General features: G+C 44.2%; 3 protein-coding genes across 4 annotated transcripts; all 3 read right to left on the reverse strand.

The window, feature by feature from the left end:
- Positions 1-85: 85 nt before the first annotated feature.
- Positions 86-2,989, reverse strand: mmp19 (matrix metallopeptidase 19). Its single transcript, XM_029151218.3, has 9 exons — positions 2,659-2,989; positions 2,506-2,591; positions 2,295-2,425; positions 2,015-2,227; positions 1,687-1,932; positions 1,488-1,607; positions 1,245-1,409; positions 1,042-1,169; positions 86-967 (listed from the first exon to the last, which is right to left on the reverse strand). The coding sequence occupies exons 1-9, from the start codon at positions 2,752-2,754 to the stop codon at positions 737-739; spliced, it is 1,416 nt and encodes a 471-aa protein (XP_029007051.1). The 5' UTR covers positions 2,755-2,989; the 3' UTR covers positions 86-736.
- Positions 2,990-5,104: 2,115 nt separating this feature from the next.
- On the reverse strand, positions 5,105-10,655 carry suox (sulfite oxidase). Of its 2 annotated transcripts, none has more exons than XM_029151790.2 (5): positions 10,498-10,655; positions 8,728-8,795; positions 8,358-8,535; positions 7,494-7,766; positions 5,105-7,288 (listed from the first exon to the last, which is right to left on the reverse strand). In XM_029151790.2, exons 2-5 carry the CDS (start codon positions 8,781-8,783, stop codon positions 6,068-6,070), a joined length of 1,728 nt encoding a protein of 575 aa, XP_029007623.1. In that variant the 5' UTR covers positions 8,784-8,795; positions 10,498-10,655; the 3' UTR covers positions 5,105-6,067. The 2 variants fall into 2 exon arrangements, with proteins under 2 accessions (XP_029007623.1, XP_029007624.1); XM_029151791.3 differs by having other exon boundaries at positions 10,442-10,631.
- Positions 10,656-11,005: 350 nt separating this feature from the next.
- On the reverse strand, positions 11,006-16,263 carry mcrs1 (microspherule protein 1). Its single transcript, XM_029151957.3, has 14 exons — positions 16,077-16,263; positions 15,246-15,400; positions 14,945-15,083; positions 14,692-14,856; positions 14,474-14,583; positions 14,251-14,359; positions 13,850-13,988; positions 13,598-13,673; positions 13,465-13,493; positions 13,098-13,190; positions 12,935-13,017; positions 12,730-12,817; positions 12,501-12,628; positions 11,006-12,421 (listed from the first exon to the last, which is right to left on the reverse strand). Exons 2-14 carry the CDS (start codon positions 15,398-15,400, stop codon positions 12,335-12,337), a joined length of 1,401 nt encoding a protein of 466 aa, XP_029007790.1. The 5' UTR covers positions 16,077-16,263; the 3' UTR covers positions 11,006-12,334.
- Positions 16,264-16,773: the final 510 nt, after the last annotated feature.

The raw sequence follows: 16,773 nt of genomic DNA on the forward strand, positions 1-16,773 counted from the left end.
TCCAACATTTTTTTCACAGACACACATAATGTAAAAGAGGCCAACGATTCAACATTTAAACCCAAACGTTGTTCATGCAACTATGTCATTTTTTATGTTTATTGATGCAAAACATTTAATTTTCATATAAAAAAGCAAAACAGTTTTCTGTCGTGCGATTTCTCACAAACTATTGATTCATTGGTTCAACAATGTCAAGCACAAAGTGCACACTCCCATCAGCGGTTTACATTTTAGCAAAAGTATTACGAAACGTAATCTAACACACATGTCAGAGAGAAAAACATAAGGTTTCTCCTGACATCATATAAAATCTTACATAATTCTCACAGTCACACAAACACACAGGCCTCAGAAATCTGCCTGCGACATGGGGAAGTACGAGCTTGGTTGAAATCCAGTGGTGTGAACTCAACCTCCACAGTACTTTCTTTTCTGTACTATGTGAGATTCACAAATACTAAGAAGTACTGACATCAGTACACAGATAACCCACAGAGCAGAAATATTCAAGAAAAAGGAAGTAGAAAAGGAATAATTGTGCAGAATGGAGAGTTTCCCATCAGTGACCTCACTGCAGAACGATTATACACCAGTGATGCAACTTGATGCCAGCTTAGCGTTTGTGAATGAGCTTCGTTAGTCTGTTGAGGTTGTGAGGTTGTAGAGGCCCCTCGACCGGAAGCAGGCCTTCCTGCTGACCCCCCGGGGCCTGCTGCCCCCTGCTGGTCTGCCGCTAACAGCGCATCCAGCGCTGCCTCTTGCTCAGCGGGTATCCTTTCTCGGCTCTCAGCAGCCCGTTCACTCGCCAGTAGTCGTCCCCCTTGAAGAAGAAGATCTTGCCGTTGGTCCAGGTGAGCGCTGCGTCCGGGCTGGACGGCACGCCGCTGAAGAGCATGGACAGCGGTTTGGGGTAGATCGCCAGGTCCGTGTACTTGAGCTCGTCCCACTGCCAGTGCTCCGAACCCTAAACAGGAGCGCCGACATGAAGCTGAGGATCTCATAGTGACTGGTTCTACTGCACTGACGTGTGAGACCTGCCTTAATAAAGACCAGCTTCTTGTTCTTCTCCAAGTACAGGGCTGCGTCAATATGAGGAGGGATCCGCTTCAGCTCTTTGGGGTAGCCGTGGTCCAGCAGGAACCTGCTGTACCTCCACACTTTATTGCCTGCGACCAGAGCAGTATTAACACAGTTATGCGATCGCAGATGGAAAAAAGTAACCCCTTGACAAGAACCTGAACCTTTAAGGAAGTAGGTCTTGTTGGTTCTCGGGGAGTGCACGGCTGCGTCCAGGTTCCCGGGCAGCGCCCTCCACAGCCTGTCAATTCTCATGGGAGTGTTGTGTCCCAGGTCCGAGATTGTCCACACGTAGTCGCCGCTGAAGGCGTAGGTTTTCCTCCATGGACCTGAACACAGCGGATTCACATGATGAAAAGGTTCAAGGCAGGTCCAAAGGTGCAGATAGAGTCCAGTCTAGAACTTACCCAACATGATGGCGTCCAGAGAGGCAGTGCAGGGGTCAGGGGTCACCTCAGAGTCCTGGCTGCTGTCTGTGGGTAAATGGGGAGGAGTAGGACTGGCTAAAGTACTGGAGAAGCGTTTCCCTGTGAAACACACAGGATATTATTTTTAGGATGAGTGTATGTTTTCACTGGCTGTGGTAATAAGTGGTGGGACACTCACCGTACAGCGACTGAATGCCTGTCACGTCATCGAAGTGCAGCCTGAAGTTGGCGCGGTAGCCGGCGTAGACGGGCGCCATCAGGGCGCTCCTGTACTGGGAGTGACCCAGTCCCAGGGCGTGGCCGATTTCATGGGCGGCCACGATCCGGAGGTTGGTGCCGTAATACGACCCCTCCGTCCAGAACTCGTCCTCGTCGAAGTGGACCAGGCCGGATTCCGGCGACTCAGCGTGGGCCAAAACGTGACCTGCGGGCGTTTTACAGCGGCGTCACGGGAGCCCAGCGAGGAACGTAACGCCAGCAACACCACGGGTGGAAAGAACGCTCACCGCGGCCGTCGAACGGGCTGGAGCAGTATCTGTCCTTCCCGTGGAAGGAGATCCTGATGTCGGCTCTGCCATAGTCGACCTCTCTGAAGGTCAGAGCGGCCTCGTCGCTCCAGTACTTGAAGGCGGCGCGGACGGCGGCCCTCACCTCCGCCTTCTTCATGTCAGGCGTGTAGTTGTAGATGCGATAGGTCAGACTCCTCTTCCTCCAGTGACCTGAAAGGGGGCGATGGCCTGTAATTAACGCCGTCCCCCAGAGACCTTTGGAAGCTGTGGAGCTCACCCATCACTCTGTACTTGTGGAGCTTCTTGTTGAAGGGGTCCTCCATGCCGCAGCGGGGCTGCCTCATCACCTCCAGAGTGGCTTCATCCAACTCTCCAGTAGGTGGCAGCTCGTTCACCCTCTGGAAGACGCTGGAAACAAAGGCTGCCTCAACGTCCGCGCGCTGCCTTCGCAAAGGGAAGCGTCCGCATGCGCGCGGCGGCTTTGTTACCTGAGAGCTTGGATCACCTCCTCCAGGTACTGAGGGGGCTCTGGGTCAGCCGGGCCGCTCAGGTAGCCGTAGCGCCGCAGATACGCCTGGAAACATGAAGTGGGTCAATACGGGAGACCACCTGCCTGAAGGTGGAAAGCATCTGAGTCCCACCTCGGCCTCGTTCAGCTCCCTCCACTGCACCGCCGCGCACACAGCGCCGCCGAGGGCGGAAAACAGCAGCAGCAGCAGCAGCTCCACGCGCTCCATGGCTCCGTTCTGTTCCGAACTCCCCAGAACCGAAGCTGGACAAAAAAGTTCTCCCCCCTGGATCCCACGGCGGACTCCGCTCGGCGCTCGCTGCAGCGCCTTTTAAGCGGGCCCAGCGCGTGACTCAGCCCCCGCGATGACCCACCTCTGAGGAATGAGGACTCCGAGAGCCGCCGTCTGGCCCGCCGCCAGGCCTGCTGCTCCGCTGCACAGCTGTGCGTGGAGGATGTGGAGCTGTAGCAGCAGTCTATACACCAGGCCACAGACACAACACCGGCGCTGCAGTGTTGGATAATTGGATGAGAACTCTCTTAAGTTCTTTTAGAATAATAATAATATATAATAATGATCATTGGCCAAAATAATCAAGGGGTCATGCGCTGCTGTTGTGTATTTCCCCCACTGGTGCTGCCTCACCCTCCACCCTCACATTCCTGTCGTGTCCTGTCCTATCCCCCCGTGACACAGTGTTTGTGTTTACAAGTCACAGAGACACATGCGTCTGTTATTAGCCCCCTCCACACACACACACACACACACACACACACACACACACACACACACACACACACACACACACACAGTGAGCATCATATGCTTTTGTTTTTATGTCAGTGAATTATTATAAATTTAAAATGTCACTTCAAAGTGTTCATTTGAATGAATAAAGAAGGACTGGTTGGTGTTTGGTGCGTAAATGATGTTTCTGTAATACAACCTTTTAAGGTTTCGGTAATTTTATCAGATGGAGCCTGGTCATAAAGTAGAAGTATTTAGTTCCACCACAGCTTCTGTTGAAATGACTTTTATTTTAGGTTTTCACCTCGTCAGCCAAATTTTACCCAGTGACTCAGTTTGTGATCAGAGCAGCATCGTCTTTTCGTATATTGTTTCCAGATTCCGTCAGTTCACACATTTTCACCAAATATTGTTGAATCTTTTTTCTGACGTAGAAATGCTCTAGTAGCGCAAAGCGACAATACAGCTGGTGTCAAGATGTCAAGACGCAGGTCGGGATCATTAGAGCCCAGAGAAACCATGCAGACCTAAACTTGACACGTTACGCGAACACCACACGTTTAGGTTTGTGGCCAATGCTCAACTTCAATCCGACTTTATTTTCCTGGCGAGAGGAGGGATCATCCTTCGTCTGCTCCACTATCATAAAGGGATATGAGCCACATCCTCTCAGACAAACTCCTAGTTACAGCAAGTGTTACTAGGCCCTGGTTACTACACAACAATGATTATGGAGGTGAGATCTGTCTCTTTTTTTCTAAAACCATCGCCGGTTCCGTCCACATGTGGCAGATTCCTCACTCCATCACAACTGACCACACGCAGAATGCGTTCTGCACTCATTTGCATTTCCCACAGGTGTGACAGTTCTCTGTGCGGTGATGTTCACAGTCAGCTCCGTCTGCTCCCTTTCTACCATATTTGACAAGGTTGTGACAGGACGATTGTTACCGACACAGAAATAAGGAACAGAAAGCGGGAACATGGATGAGGTCAACACACAGTCCCGTCCTCTCCTGTGTTTTTGTTAATCCTCCTCTCGGTCATTTCTCCTCATGACCTTATGAGTAGTGGCCGGTTGTGCTCATCCCAGTGTCATGGTTTCTGTCAAACCAACTAAACTCTGCAGGAGGTTCTGACCGTAAACACAACTCGGCTTAGTCATTCATGAGTCAAACGCAGCAAATAAAAAGTTTATAATAAAATTGACTAACGAACTTCCTCAGTGGCTCAGTTCCGTCAGAAACTACTGACTAAATGAGAACGTGATATTTAACATGTAGGGAATGTTCTGGGTTAGATCCGGACTTATCCTGAACTAGAATGTGAAGAACATCCACGTCTCCATCCCACTGAGGGCAAAAGACCAGGCTACACATCGTCATGACAACCCAGTAACTCCCTGTTACTACCAACCACAAATTAAACTGTAACTGAAATCTTGTTTACTGCTCAAACTAACACATTTATTTAGTAACATCTGACACTGAATGTCATGAAACTCTCCCATCATCCCTGTTGTTGTCCTGTTGGCCATCTGCTGCATTGGTTGTCAGGAAGCTGAGTCAGTTCATATCCTGTTTCCTCTGTTACAACACAAAGTAGAAGCAGCCCGATGGGATAATTTAATTTAACTCTGGTCCCAAATGAGCAAAAGAACCAGCATGTACCAGGGTTGTCTATTAGTTATATACAGGTTAGACATGGTTTCAGAAACATTAATAAGAAAGTGAAAATGCACTTATGTGTCATTAAATTATTTGATTTTTGATAGCTACAGTGATGTATTCAATCCCACACATGAAACGAGAGCGAACCAGTTTGAAACTACTGAGTGTCAAAATTTAACTCTTTATTCACCAGAACTACGCAGCTTATACAAATGTAGTGCACGTCAATACCAATCGCTGGCCTGTGTGAAGAGGCAGGAATTCATTAGCTTTCAATAAATAAAAATTAACATTTATATGAGTGAACAACACTGAAAAGCAAAGTCGTCTTCAGGGGAGGCTGTGCGTTTTTCCGGTGACCACGTGTTCTAAAAGAGGCAGATATTTATCTTAACGTCAAGACTGTGGCACACCTCACCTTAAACATTATTTACTACTCCTCTCACCGTCAAGCGGATAGAGCAGCAACTCTTGCCTTCTTTTACTGAATCACTGCGTTGTAATAGTCTAGAAAAACTCTATTTTTCCTTACATTCACATATGAAGCACGAAGAGTTAACCTCAGATTTTAATCTCTAAGTGATGAACATTAGTAGAGAATGTGGTCTGAACTCACCTCTGACCTGCTGGTTAAACTCAAACCCTAAGAATCTGCCAATGACTAACTTATAATAATGTTTCTTTAAACTAGTTAAATATCTTCCTTCGCAAAAGTTCATGATCAGCAAAAACACCGATGCAGAAACTTCAAAATAAAGTGAAATGAAAATGAAACTCTTCATTTAAAAGTAAGTAACTATGTAGCAAAAATAATGTATTTCAATGACATTTTATAATATTATTTAACTTTGGCCATCTAAAATTATTAAATGTATTAAAACATTTCCAATGCTAATATGGTAATTACAAAAATAATTATTAAAAATTAGAGATTCAGAATAAACCGAATCAAGTGCTCACTTCAGACCGATGCTTGTAAATCACTGGATGAATAGAGACGTGTTTTAGTTTAGTCATCTCTAGTTATGTACTAAAAAAACTTTCCGGTACTTAATACTTCATAATATTGTCCAGATGGAACAATGTCATCTCTTGTACGTTGGAGGCGGTTAAAATCAGCGGGTCTATTCTGCACCGTGGTCCTCTCTGACCTTCACCTTCACCCTGTGCCAGGCGTTACTCAGGACGCCCCTCAGGTTCCAGATTGGAGACACTGTGTCCGGCTGCACGTTGTAGCTGTTGTCGACCGCCTTGCACACGATCTCCAGCTCCTGCGCCTCAGGAGGCAGAGGCGCCGTCACCTCCCACAGCTTCCAGGCCCACGCCCGTCCCAGCGGGGGCAGATCGGGGGCGTCCGGCTGGTCGGCGCTCCGCAGCCGGGCCACCTGCCACGTCCTGCCTCCGTCCAGAGAAACGTCCACGCGGATCACCTCGCGGCCCCCGCCGCTCACGGCGTAGCCCTTGACGGTGACGCTGTCGGCGCTGCGATCGAGCGCGGCGCCGTCCTGCGGCGAGGTGATGGCAGACTGGACGGGCAGCTCCTGGATGGCCGGGGCGGACCTGAAGTCCACCGTGTCCCAGTCTGTTCCGGGGGAGAACCCCTTGTAGTCGTTCTGCTGCCAGTGGCTGCTGCTCTCCTGGGCGCTCACCACGATCCTCCCCAGCCATTTCACGTTACGTGCCCCCACCGTGCCTGGCACCACCACGCGGATGGGGAAGCCGTGGTCGGCGGGCAGCTCCTCGCCGTTCATTTCGTACGCCAGCAGCACGTCGCCCTCCTCGCTCGCTGCCTTGTTTATAGGAATGGAGGAACCGTAGGCAGTGCCCGTCACGTCTTTGTCCAGTCCTTCAAACTGGACGTGGCGAGCCCACTGGGCCACCTCTGGTCCGTAGCCAGCTGCCAGCAGCACATCCCTGAGTTTAGCTCCGCCCCACGTGGCGTTGCTGATCGCTGCTATGCCCCAGTTTAGCCCCTTCACCAGCTTGACCTTGTTCATCTCAGACCGCCGGTTGCCTGCGCACTGCAGCGTAGCAGTGACCGTGTGTTTGGGGAAGCGAGTCTTGAGTTCTTCCAGAGTTAGCGTCAGCGTTCCTCCAGGGAGTCCCTCCACATGAAGCCGATAAGAGGCCGGGTCCACCTGAGGAACTGGCAAGTGGTTTCTTTTGAAGAAGAACGCAGAAGGGGTGATGTAGCTGTCGGAGAGGATCTCAGGAGGCGGCTCAGCGTTGAAGGGCTTGAGGTTGTTAACGCGCAGAACGGGGTGACGCTCCGGGTCCGAAGAGTAGGGGTCAGACGTTTTCACACTCTGCTGCTTTTTCATGTCTTCTGCACTCAGATCGCCAACCTTGCGAAAAAACAAAAACATTTTTTCAACATTGCAAATACCATTAATACAATAATAACATTTATAAATAAATAATTTTATTCTTTAAGAAACATTTTATTAAACCTCTCATGTTTGAACAAGACAATCTTTCTTCTGGCCACTTGGGGGCGTGCCAGTCTCTTCTCCACTGTGAATACTGTGTATTCATGTGCGAGTGTCCCACCTTGTATTGTGAGAGGATTTCCAGCACGTGTTCGTGGTTGTGTACAGCATACAGGGCCCAGAAGGGTTCCAGGGCACCACCAGCTGCCAGCAGGATTTTGTCCCCACCAGGGTGCATGGCTACAAACTCAGTGATGTCATAGACGCTGCCTTTGTAGGTGACCCACACGCCGTCTTCTAGAGAGCGGTGCTTCGTGACTTCTTCCTGGCTGAAGACTGGAAGTGCAGAGCTGTTCTCTGTTAACTCCGCTTTACCGGTGTCCACTCGCTCAGCCTGCAGAGGAGAGAAGAGATGCAACAGTGACGTTTGTGCTTCATCCAGCAGCAGCATGTTTTTCTATCGCTTTTTTATATTAAACAACCTGCTGTGCATTAACTATTAAAACTAAAGCAAATATATATGATTTTCTCTTATTATTACTACACAAAGTCTTGTTTGAAAGGTTAATGTTTCCCATCAGCATGTTTCACCCCGTTTGCAACAAAATAAAAAGGTTCCATTTGCCACAATTTAATTGTGGCAAATGAAATGCACTTTAGAGTTCATGACAAAAATGAAAAATTAAACAATGGCTTAACTAGAATGTTGTGAAAAGGTTTCTGCATTCATCATTCTGGGAAATGGAAAATGTCATCATCTGTTTCTTATGTGACCTTTATAAATTTTGTTTAAACCTTGAATTGCATTGAATGTGGAAATGACGCATGAGCTGACAGAGTAGACAGAGGGTTCATCAGCTCACTGTTCTGGTTGAAGAACAACGTAATGATTTACTGACGATAAAAGATTAAATGATTTCCTGTACTGTAAAAGACCAAAAACAAAAGCACTGACTGCTTTGTTTAGACCTTGCCTCCCTCTGACCTGGTGCTGATGGAGTCCGTAGGCCAGGACAGCCCCTGTACCAGCCAGCAGTCCAGCCAGGCCATGTCTCCAGGTGGGCATGTGGGTGTGTTGGTAGGATCTCTGGTCACCATCACCACCACTGCTGCTGCTGCAGAGGCGAAGTGCACACGCTGCCAGAGAAGGGGCCACCTGATACCTATAAAAAGACAAGCATTAGAATGAACTTTGTTTATTCCCAGTACAACTACAAGTTGAAACTTAACTACACAGCTGTGGTATAATTGCAAAGTGAGCGGGTAAACAGACCTACTGAGACACATTGTGAACAGAAGGAGAACACAGTCCGTTTTAATAAAGTCAGAGCATTGACTGTGTATCAGTGCTTTACCTCGGAGTGCTGACAGGGCCAAAGCGAGTCAGTCTGTGGATGCGTCTGAGCAGCATTGCACTGTTGTTCTATGAAGGAAGAAAGTAAGTAATTTCACTATCAAGTGTAAACATAAAAAAATCCTTTCCATTTTCCAATCGGACAATTTATTTTAAAATATTCACAACGACATTCAACAGTTCCTAGACTTATTTGTGACGCATCATAAAAAAATATTTGTTTCTGCTGCATCTTGTTTCTTACAAATGGGTATGCAGGTTTTATATCACTTATTTTTTCAGGATATTTTCTTACTAAAGTGTCTCTGGACTCTGATCGCTGTGTTGCAATAACTACAATAAAATCAGACTTCATGAGCTTTATGAGCAGCGATGACATGCACAGTGTGTGCTCTGTGGACTTCACAGGTTTTTAATCAGTCAAGTGTTTTGGAGCTATGTGCAGCCTTGGAGAACAGCAGGGGACACTCATTTAGTTCTCAATGGGATAAAACCACCCTTCATTTACCCGCTATTAGCTGCCATTTACTGAACAGAACTGTTAAAGTCTTTACCTTAAAACTGTAATTATAACAAGACTTTTTATATATGAGGAATGTTAAAATGTTAAAAAAAAAGAGTCTTTCTGCTTAATGGAAGTGTTCACATGTGAGGACACATTATCACGACCCAGAGCTGTTCAGCAAGCTACAGTATAATATAATAAAATCATTTATTTCAATGCAGCCTAGTTGAAGAACTCATGCTCCGTCTTCGTGGTCGTTGAGTGGTTTTAAAGATGGCCGGGTAAATTTTTAACTCGTGTTTGCAACAGCAGTAACCAGCTGAGGGGGAGGGAGGGGGAGTAACCAGCTGAGGGGGAGTAAACCTCAAAGAGCAGAAACGCTGGACTTCAGCTCACACCGTTTAGTAGCACAGTAGCAAATACTCACGAGCCGGTTTGAAAGGGCATTACATTCATGTCACCCATAAAATAAGCGAAAGCAGCGAGGAAACTCCACTTTATCTATTAATTACACCTGTCTTATCACAGTGGCAATTGAGATTAGCAGAGGTTATCAGCAATTATCCTCCCAGTAGCAGCTGCTGCTGCTTCTATCGGGGAAAAGGAGTAAATTGGCCAAGAATCCAAAATGAACTGGAGAATATGAAAACAAATGAAAACAAAGAGTTGTGAGATTAATGACTGATTTGTTGTGTTTGTGTGTGTTTATATATAAAATCTGAATTGTATAATACAGAAAACAGTGTTGCGTTTATTCTGTCTCTACAAAGGGATACGACCTTAAACAACTAGCAGCCAAACACACAAACAAAGAAAACAAACAGTTTTCTTTTTGGAGGAACAGAACTGATTTTTATCAAGCTGTGCTCAAAACATAACTGACTGGGTGAAACATTAGCGAATCCAATAAAAGTGCATGAAGTGAAGCGTTACTTCTTTCAGTTTGATCTGTCAACTCTGTGAAGGCTGGCGACGGCGGAAATCTCTCCAAAAGTATGTTTAGAAGCACACTAATATTGACAGAGTTCGTGTCTCCGCCTAAAAAACAAACCCGCGGGATCGATTTTACTTCACACAAGCAAATAGACCGGTAAATTCACATCATCCCAGCAGCAGCTAGCTCGGCTAACACACGTTAGCAAGCTCGTGTCTGAACGCTAGCATGTGTGACTTAATCCATTCATTCATTCACACACACACTCATACACACCACGCGCGTCGATGCCGACTTTCACTTGTTCATCTAAATCAAACCGAAGCACTCACGTGTCACCACCAGCTCGAAGCCCGACGCTCCACGACGCGCAGCCGACGCAACTGTTTCGCTCAGTCAGTAAACGTTACACGAACTCCGAGGGGCGTTCACGCCGACTGGTAAAGTGGGGTTTCTTATCTCTGAGCGTGCTGTGCCCACCCAAAGCTCGCCTCGACAATGCGAGGCAGGTGTGCCCAGTCTGAAAGAACCCAAGCTGTGGTGTAGTTAATTATTTATGGATGAACAAATGATGCTAGACTTGCTGAGCCGTGCGTATTAAAATGGGCTGCAAAAGATCTTGGCAAAAATCAAGTAATTATATAATCATTAGCTGTAAATAATGCATTACACAATAGCTACTGTGCTACCTAAGGATAGACTTTCCGTCTCTTTCAGTAATCAGTCTTGCTAGACAAAGAGTAACAAGGCAGAGATATTTGCCCAAGGTATGAACTAAGCATAAGATTGTCAGCTGACGAGGGCATATCGCTGAGTCTCTATTAAAATACAGTCACAGAGTAGTGTTTTTATGTAGAGCAGAGTCAAAGCATGTCCTCTACATTTTTATTTTAAATCTCAGCTCAGACTGTACTGTACACAAATGCCAGCAGAAAACAGGATTAGTGCAGCACAGTCCACCTTGGCCTTACATCTGCTGTGTAAAGTACATACAGTATAAACAGATGCAGACTTGGCAAACCATTCACACCACTAAAGGTTTTTCAGCAACTGGGAACATAGACAAAAACACAACAGTTCCAGTGAAAACCTACTTCAACTGTAGACAAAACAAACACAAATGTCATGGTTGTGGTATTAAAACCTTTGTTTCCCATTGCACTCAAATGCAGCTTCTTTTAGTTTTATTCATACATGGAAAAATTAAGGTTGCAAAGGAAGTGAGTCAGGATTTGACCAGTGCATCGTAAAACGTCTGTGCCTGCTTTAATATTATCAGGACTGACACATTTGGAAAAATCCAGTGAATGAACCAAGTTGCTGTGGCAACAGTGGTTGCAGGAACGCACCCATCTATGTTTAATGAGAACAGTTTCAGTCAGAAATAGATTTTGTGCTTTATGGTAATGATACATGCAGCTACTGTGGGTGTATGAATTAATCAGGTGATTTGTTGTTGTAGTGCACAACACTTTGTGAATAAACCAAACTGTCTTGTTCATTCAGATATATCAGCTCAAAGGAAAGGACAGCTCTACCTGACATTTCCACATAATGCTCAGCAACGATCAGGCCCTAATCACCTTCATACGCACACCTTTAATAAATATTAGTTTAGGAGTAAAGGCCGATTGTGTGAAGTTTGCACAGTGAGGCGCTGTTAATCTGGAGCTGTAAATGACTTAATATCTTAAGACATTATATTTTAGGCATTATCTGCCTCTACAGTTCTCTGTAGCACAACCTACTGTCAGTGTGAAGTACAGTTACAGTCAAAAGTTTGTAGCATCCGTCTGACTGAGCAGTCACTTCCTATCAGAATGTAAAACTCTATATAGGCTCATGTGTAAAGTGACTACATGCAATACAGGTTTCATGTTCTTACAAAGCTTTACTACAGAATTTAAATACAATATTTTGGAAAAACCCAGAGAAAGCAAGTCTTTACCACAAGAGTGGCTACATTACAACATGAAAAATGTCCAAACACCAAATAAAACCAGTTATTATTTTCCTCCAGGGTTTCTCTGGAGCTTAACATGGACATGTCAGGTGGCTGTCAGTTCGTGGTAGCACTGCTCTGCCTTGTGAACGACAGTTAACCTATCCAGCAAAGGAACCGCTCCATTTGTCGACCAGCGTGTCCTGAGTCAGCTGGACGGCTGCCCTTCACTGCTGCGTCATTTTGGCTGCTTCAGCTTTTATTAGCGAGATCAGTTCCAGGTTAATTAGAAACACAAATCGAAGACCTGCAATCTGGAGAAGCAGACACACTATGTTAGCCATGTGTCAGTCAGTGCCCATTGAAATATATAAATATGTACAGATGACACACCTCCACCACCGAGTTATTGTTGAGTTTCCACTTGCTGCCTGATAAGACTGGTTTGCCATCTATGTAGATAGGTCGTCTGCCCTCATTGGCAATGAAGAAGTCGCCATTATTCTTCAGTTTAATAATTCCTATAGAACATCATATACACCGTTACAGCTTTATCAGTTCAACTCACAGAAAGTTATTTGAGAACATTGTTTCATATGTCATGTTACAGTTTGACAGTCACCTTGTTTTCTTGATATTTTCCAGGCAGGCCCCTCTAGCGATAAATCTACATCTATCTGTTTGTCCTTAGTTGCTCTGCCCAATGTAATCTGTGTCAACATGAACAAAAATACATCAGCATCCATGAAATAAATCACCAATACAACGTTTCTTCTTTGAGAAAAATTGAGCTCATTTTACGCCTTTCTTTTTTGACAATTACATACCTCTCGAGATCTCATGAGGTAGCGTACCATTCGCCCCCGTAGTGCCGCCAGTGTCTGGTTATCAAAATCAGGCATGCTCATCCCTGGTCACACAAAAAAACCTTCATGAACTTCATTAAAAAAACATAACCATAACAAGAATTTGCCTTTGCTTAAGAAGTACCGGTTATATTATCCACGAGGACCTGCCAACGAGGCAACTCCTGCTCCAACTGCCTGATCTCCTTTTTCTGGTGGCGATCAGAAATCATCAGCTCTGAAAGGCAGGAGAAGAAAACAATCATACAGTGACAATAAGACCCGTTAGAACATACCAACTTTAATTGCAATCTAATATTTGACCTTGAGAAAAACAACCAAACTAAAAATTCAGCTTAGTTATGGGGTTTTTTTATTAAGTAATGATGTATCTGAGATTCCTCCTTCATAACAGGTTACACATTATGACTTAACACCATTTGGTATTGATATCAAACTAACAAAAGGAAACCTAACAGCAGTTATGGTAAAATATATAATTGATTTCTTACCATGTTCCAAAACCTCATCTCTGCTTTCCCTGTGTAAATAGAAAAACCAAAAAAAAGAAACTTTAGAAGTCATGCAACCACATTATTTGGGTGAGAAAAGTGTGAAATAAATGATAAAAAGTAAAAAACTGACTTTAACTTCACATCATCAACCATCTGCTCGGCATCAGAGAAGTTGAGGACCTGGTCGCCTTTAGGGAGAGGCTGGACTGAAAAAGACAACCAAGATACCAAGACAATTAACCATGAAGTTCTTCCATTTACTGCCTGAATTGAGCTGTGGCCTTTGTTGTCTAGACAGATTTTTACAAACCTTCTTCTTTGCATTTTTCCAGAAAAAAACAAACAGAATAGCTAAACTCTATGAGTAAGCCACTTAACTCACCACTCTGATCATCCAGTAGATAGTATTGTTTTAGCAGCTGCCAGTGTACCAGCAGACTCTTGGGAGTGCGAGATGGGTGAAAAACACCGGGATGTTTGCCCAAAAGCTCCTGAAACACATCTAGTTTGGGCTGACTGGTCTGTTTTTGACAAACATAATACAGAAACACTGGTTTGTACAAATAAAAATATCATGTTTTTCATAGCTTACAATTAAACCGGTAATAATATATGTTTACGGGTTATAGATTATGAGAGACGAGAGAGAGATACTTTCAACTCCTAAATACTGAATAAAGCAATGTGCTGCGTGAGCTTTTCATTAACTTTCCGAGTCCCAAAGTAATCTTTCTGTTAGACATCAAAACTGGTCAGACATTTCTACTAATCTATTTCACTTACTGAACTGATCTTAGCCAGCAGTGCCTCCTCATTCTGACTGAAGAGAGCTTTGCTTTGAATGGCTGCAATAGCTTCTGGGTGAAGCTGCCGCATGGCCTGCCACGCCAGCCTGATAGAAAGGTTTAAATTAAAAATAAAATATATATATATATATATAATTAAAGGTTAGGGATGTCAAAAAAAAGTTAAATATAGAAGGTTGAAGGAACAGCCTTGTTCTTACTTTGAGATAACTGGGTCGTAGAGCAGAGCGTACCACCTCTCTTTAATTTCCCGTAAAGTAAAACGACAGCTGAACTTGACCCCCAGATGAACAGATGTCAAGTCTGTGGTCTAAAGACACATTTAAACACAAGATCAGTCCTGTGACAAACAATTCACTTTAATTCTAAAACAATATTTATTTTCTTGAACAATGACTGCAACTGCTGCATTATTCACCTGCAAAACCGCATTTATAAGCAGCAGGTCATCTGTGGGTTTCCACCGGCCCAGGTCTTTAGTGATATGTAGTGGCTGCTTGCTTTTCTTCACTCTTTTGGCGATGGGTGCGGGATTTATCATCATAGTGAGAGGTGGTGTGAGAGCAGTTCCTGATTTTGTCAACTAAATAAAGGAGCATTGAAGGTACAAAAATATCAGTCATATATACCATTTCAAGACAACATGGACAAATCCTTCAGATCACAAGTACCTTTTTCTTCTCGCTGGATGAAGGTTCACTCCCTGAACAGCGGATGGGTTCTATGACAGGAGGGCCTTTAACTCTACTGGATGACTTCACCAGACTGCTTTCCACCAGCTCATCATCAAACTTCTTCCTCTTGATAGACCTGTGAAGCACATTCCTATTTATAAAGCAGCTATTCATGTCTAAACACCAGCATTTACAGTAAAACAACACTATCCATACCGAATTTTCTAGTTTAGTCACATGTCTATTTTACTGCCAACAAAGCTACACAAGTACACAGTTGGAATGAAAAGTGTCAAACCTGGAGGAACTTCTGCGTTTGGGAACTCCACTCCCAAACGCTTGTGTCACCGTTCTTTTTACACCTTTCACCCCAAGAGACTCTTCATCCTCAGACCGACTCTGAGCACCAGCTACTGCAATGGCTGCACCAACCACTGGGTCACCTGCTTGCATCTGTTCACCCACAACACAATCAGGCAAAGGCAGAATTCACATACTCCTGATCGGCAAGAGACGACATATGATCACACGTCTTTGATAGTTTGTGTTATAAACATTTAGTGTGCGGTTAAGACATACAAACGAAGATATGTTATCTACAGAACAAAAATAACGTATTCTGAAAGTGGAGGTTTGTGAATAAACAAGATGAAGAGAAAGCGAATAATAAAGGAAGGTTCAGCAGTGTTTGGTTGGTGTTTACTCATTCTCTTGTGCTAAACACCATTACGATAAAGGTTACAAGCGTCCACTAAGCCTCATAATTATTTATTCAAGTTATTAATTTACAGAGGCATTTACAGCTAACGTTAATTTGTGTTTTTGACCAGTAAATGTGAGCTCGAGTCTCAGCATAGCAGTGGCAGACAAACAGCGTCTTTTGTTTACATGTAGCGTCAACCAGATGTTTGGCTTCTCCGTGTGTTTGAATGCACAGCATATTATACAAAACTTAATATAACCTCAATGTAAAATTACACGATAACCCAGTTTAGCCAACTAAATCGTTTATTTCAAATAACGCTGTTTTTGCTGGCTAGCTATCGTTAGCTTAGCTAATACAATGTCCTTGCGGTACGTTAGCCAGATTGCGAGCTAATACAACTAGCTTTCCACTCTCCTGACTCACCTTTCTTTGTTATAGCGCTTCGTTGTATATCTACCTTTAAACCAATGTCTGTATATTCTACTTTTGACTTTTACAAGCACCGTATTTGATAGCTACATGGCTAACTGGCAACATGAATGTCAAGTAGCGTTAGCATCTTTGCTAGCATGGTGGTTTACTTCTGGTAAGTTTACTAAGTCTTTGTGTTCCGTTGGCGCCGCCTCTTGGAGCGGAGGAGAAACTGCATCTGAAACAAGTACCTTTATAATAAAGAAATAGAAATAAGGAGGTTTCCAATCAGTCTACTACCCAATTTTAGTAGCTTATTTGTTAATAATGTTTGCTTTTTATAATGAACAAATATATTTTAGTGATTTCAAATCAATTCACCACATTTAATTTTACAGTATACTGACTCTGCCAATTTGTTTAATTGACCAACTGCAGGTTCTTTTTCCCACAAGAAATCTAAAACCTTTTCAGTGCTAATGTATTTACAATGATTTCAGGGTTTACCTAGTGTAAGGTATTAGTCAGAAATATTTTCCTAACTCACTGCTTTTCCAAAGTCAAATGTTGATCTTAGAAGGTCTTTTATTGCTCAGTTCCTACATATCAAACACCTGTTTGGGGTAAAAGCCAGATAGATCAAACACAAACAGTAAATGATTTCAAGTCCACAAAGCTGAAAGTCCATTCACACTGATCACAGATGGTT

The sequence above is a fragment of the Betta splendens genome, chromosome 5 (assembly GCF_900634795.4).
Source record: "Betta splendens chromosome 5, fBetSpl5.4, whole genome shotgun sequence".
Classification (NCBI taxonomy): Eukaryota; Metazoa; Chordata; class Actinopteri; order Anabantiformes; family Osphronemidae; genus Betta; species Betta splendens.

What these genes read in the sequence shown, in the direction of transcription:
- suox (XM_029151790.2), bottom strand. Translation starts at nt 8,783, where the DNA reads ATGCTGCTCAGACGCATCCACAGACTGACTCGCTTTGGCCCTGTCAGC. An exon ending in GGCCCTGTCAGCACTCCGAG is followed by an intron (nt 8,536 to 8,727) that starts GTAAAGCACTGA and finishes GTCTTTTTATAG; the next exon opens with GTATCAGGTGGCCCCTTCTC. An exon ending in AAATCCTCTCACAATACAAG is followed by an intron (nt 7,289 to 7,493) that starts GTGGGACACTCG and finishes TTTTTTCGCAAG; the next exon opens with GTTGGCGATCTGAGTGCAGA.
- mmp19 (XM_029151218.3), bottom strand. Translation starts at nt 2,754, where the DNA reads ATGGAGCGCGTGGAGCTGCTGCTGCTGCTGCTGTTTTCCGCCCTCGGC. An exon ending in CCACAAGTACAGAGTGATGG is followed by an intron (nt 2,228 to 2,294) that starts GTGAGCTCCACA and finishes GCCCCCTTTCAG; the next exon opens with GTCACTGGAGGAAGAGGAGT. An exon ending in AGGCATTCAGTCGCTGTACG is followed by an intron (nt 1,608 to 1,686) that starts GTGAGTGTCCCA and finishes TGTGTTTCACAG; the next exon opens with GGAAACGCTTCTCCAGTACT.
- mcrs1 (XM_029151957.3), bottom strand. Translation starts at nt 15,400, where the DNA reads ATGCAAGCAGGTGACCCAGTGGTTGGTGCAGCCATTGCAGTAGCTGGT. An exon ending in AAACGCAGAAGTTCCTCCAG is followed by an intron (nt 15,084 to 15,245) that starts GTTTGACACTTT and finishes TGTGCTTCACAG; the next exon opens with GTCTATCAAGAGGAAGAAGT. An exon ending in GAAAATATCAAGAAAACAAG is followed by an intron (nt 12,629 to 12,729) that starts GTGACTGTCAAA and finishes GATGTTCTATAG; the next exon opens with GAATTATTAAACTGAAGAAT.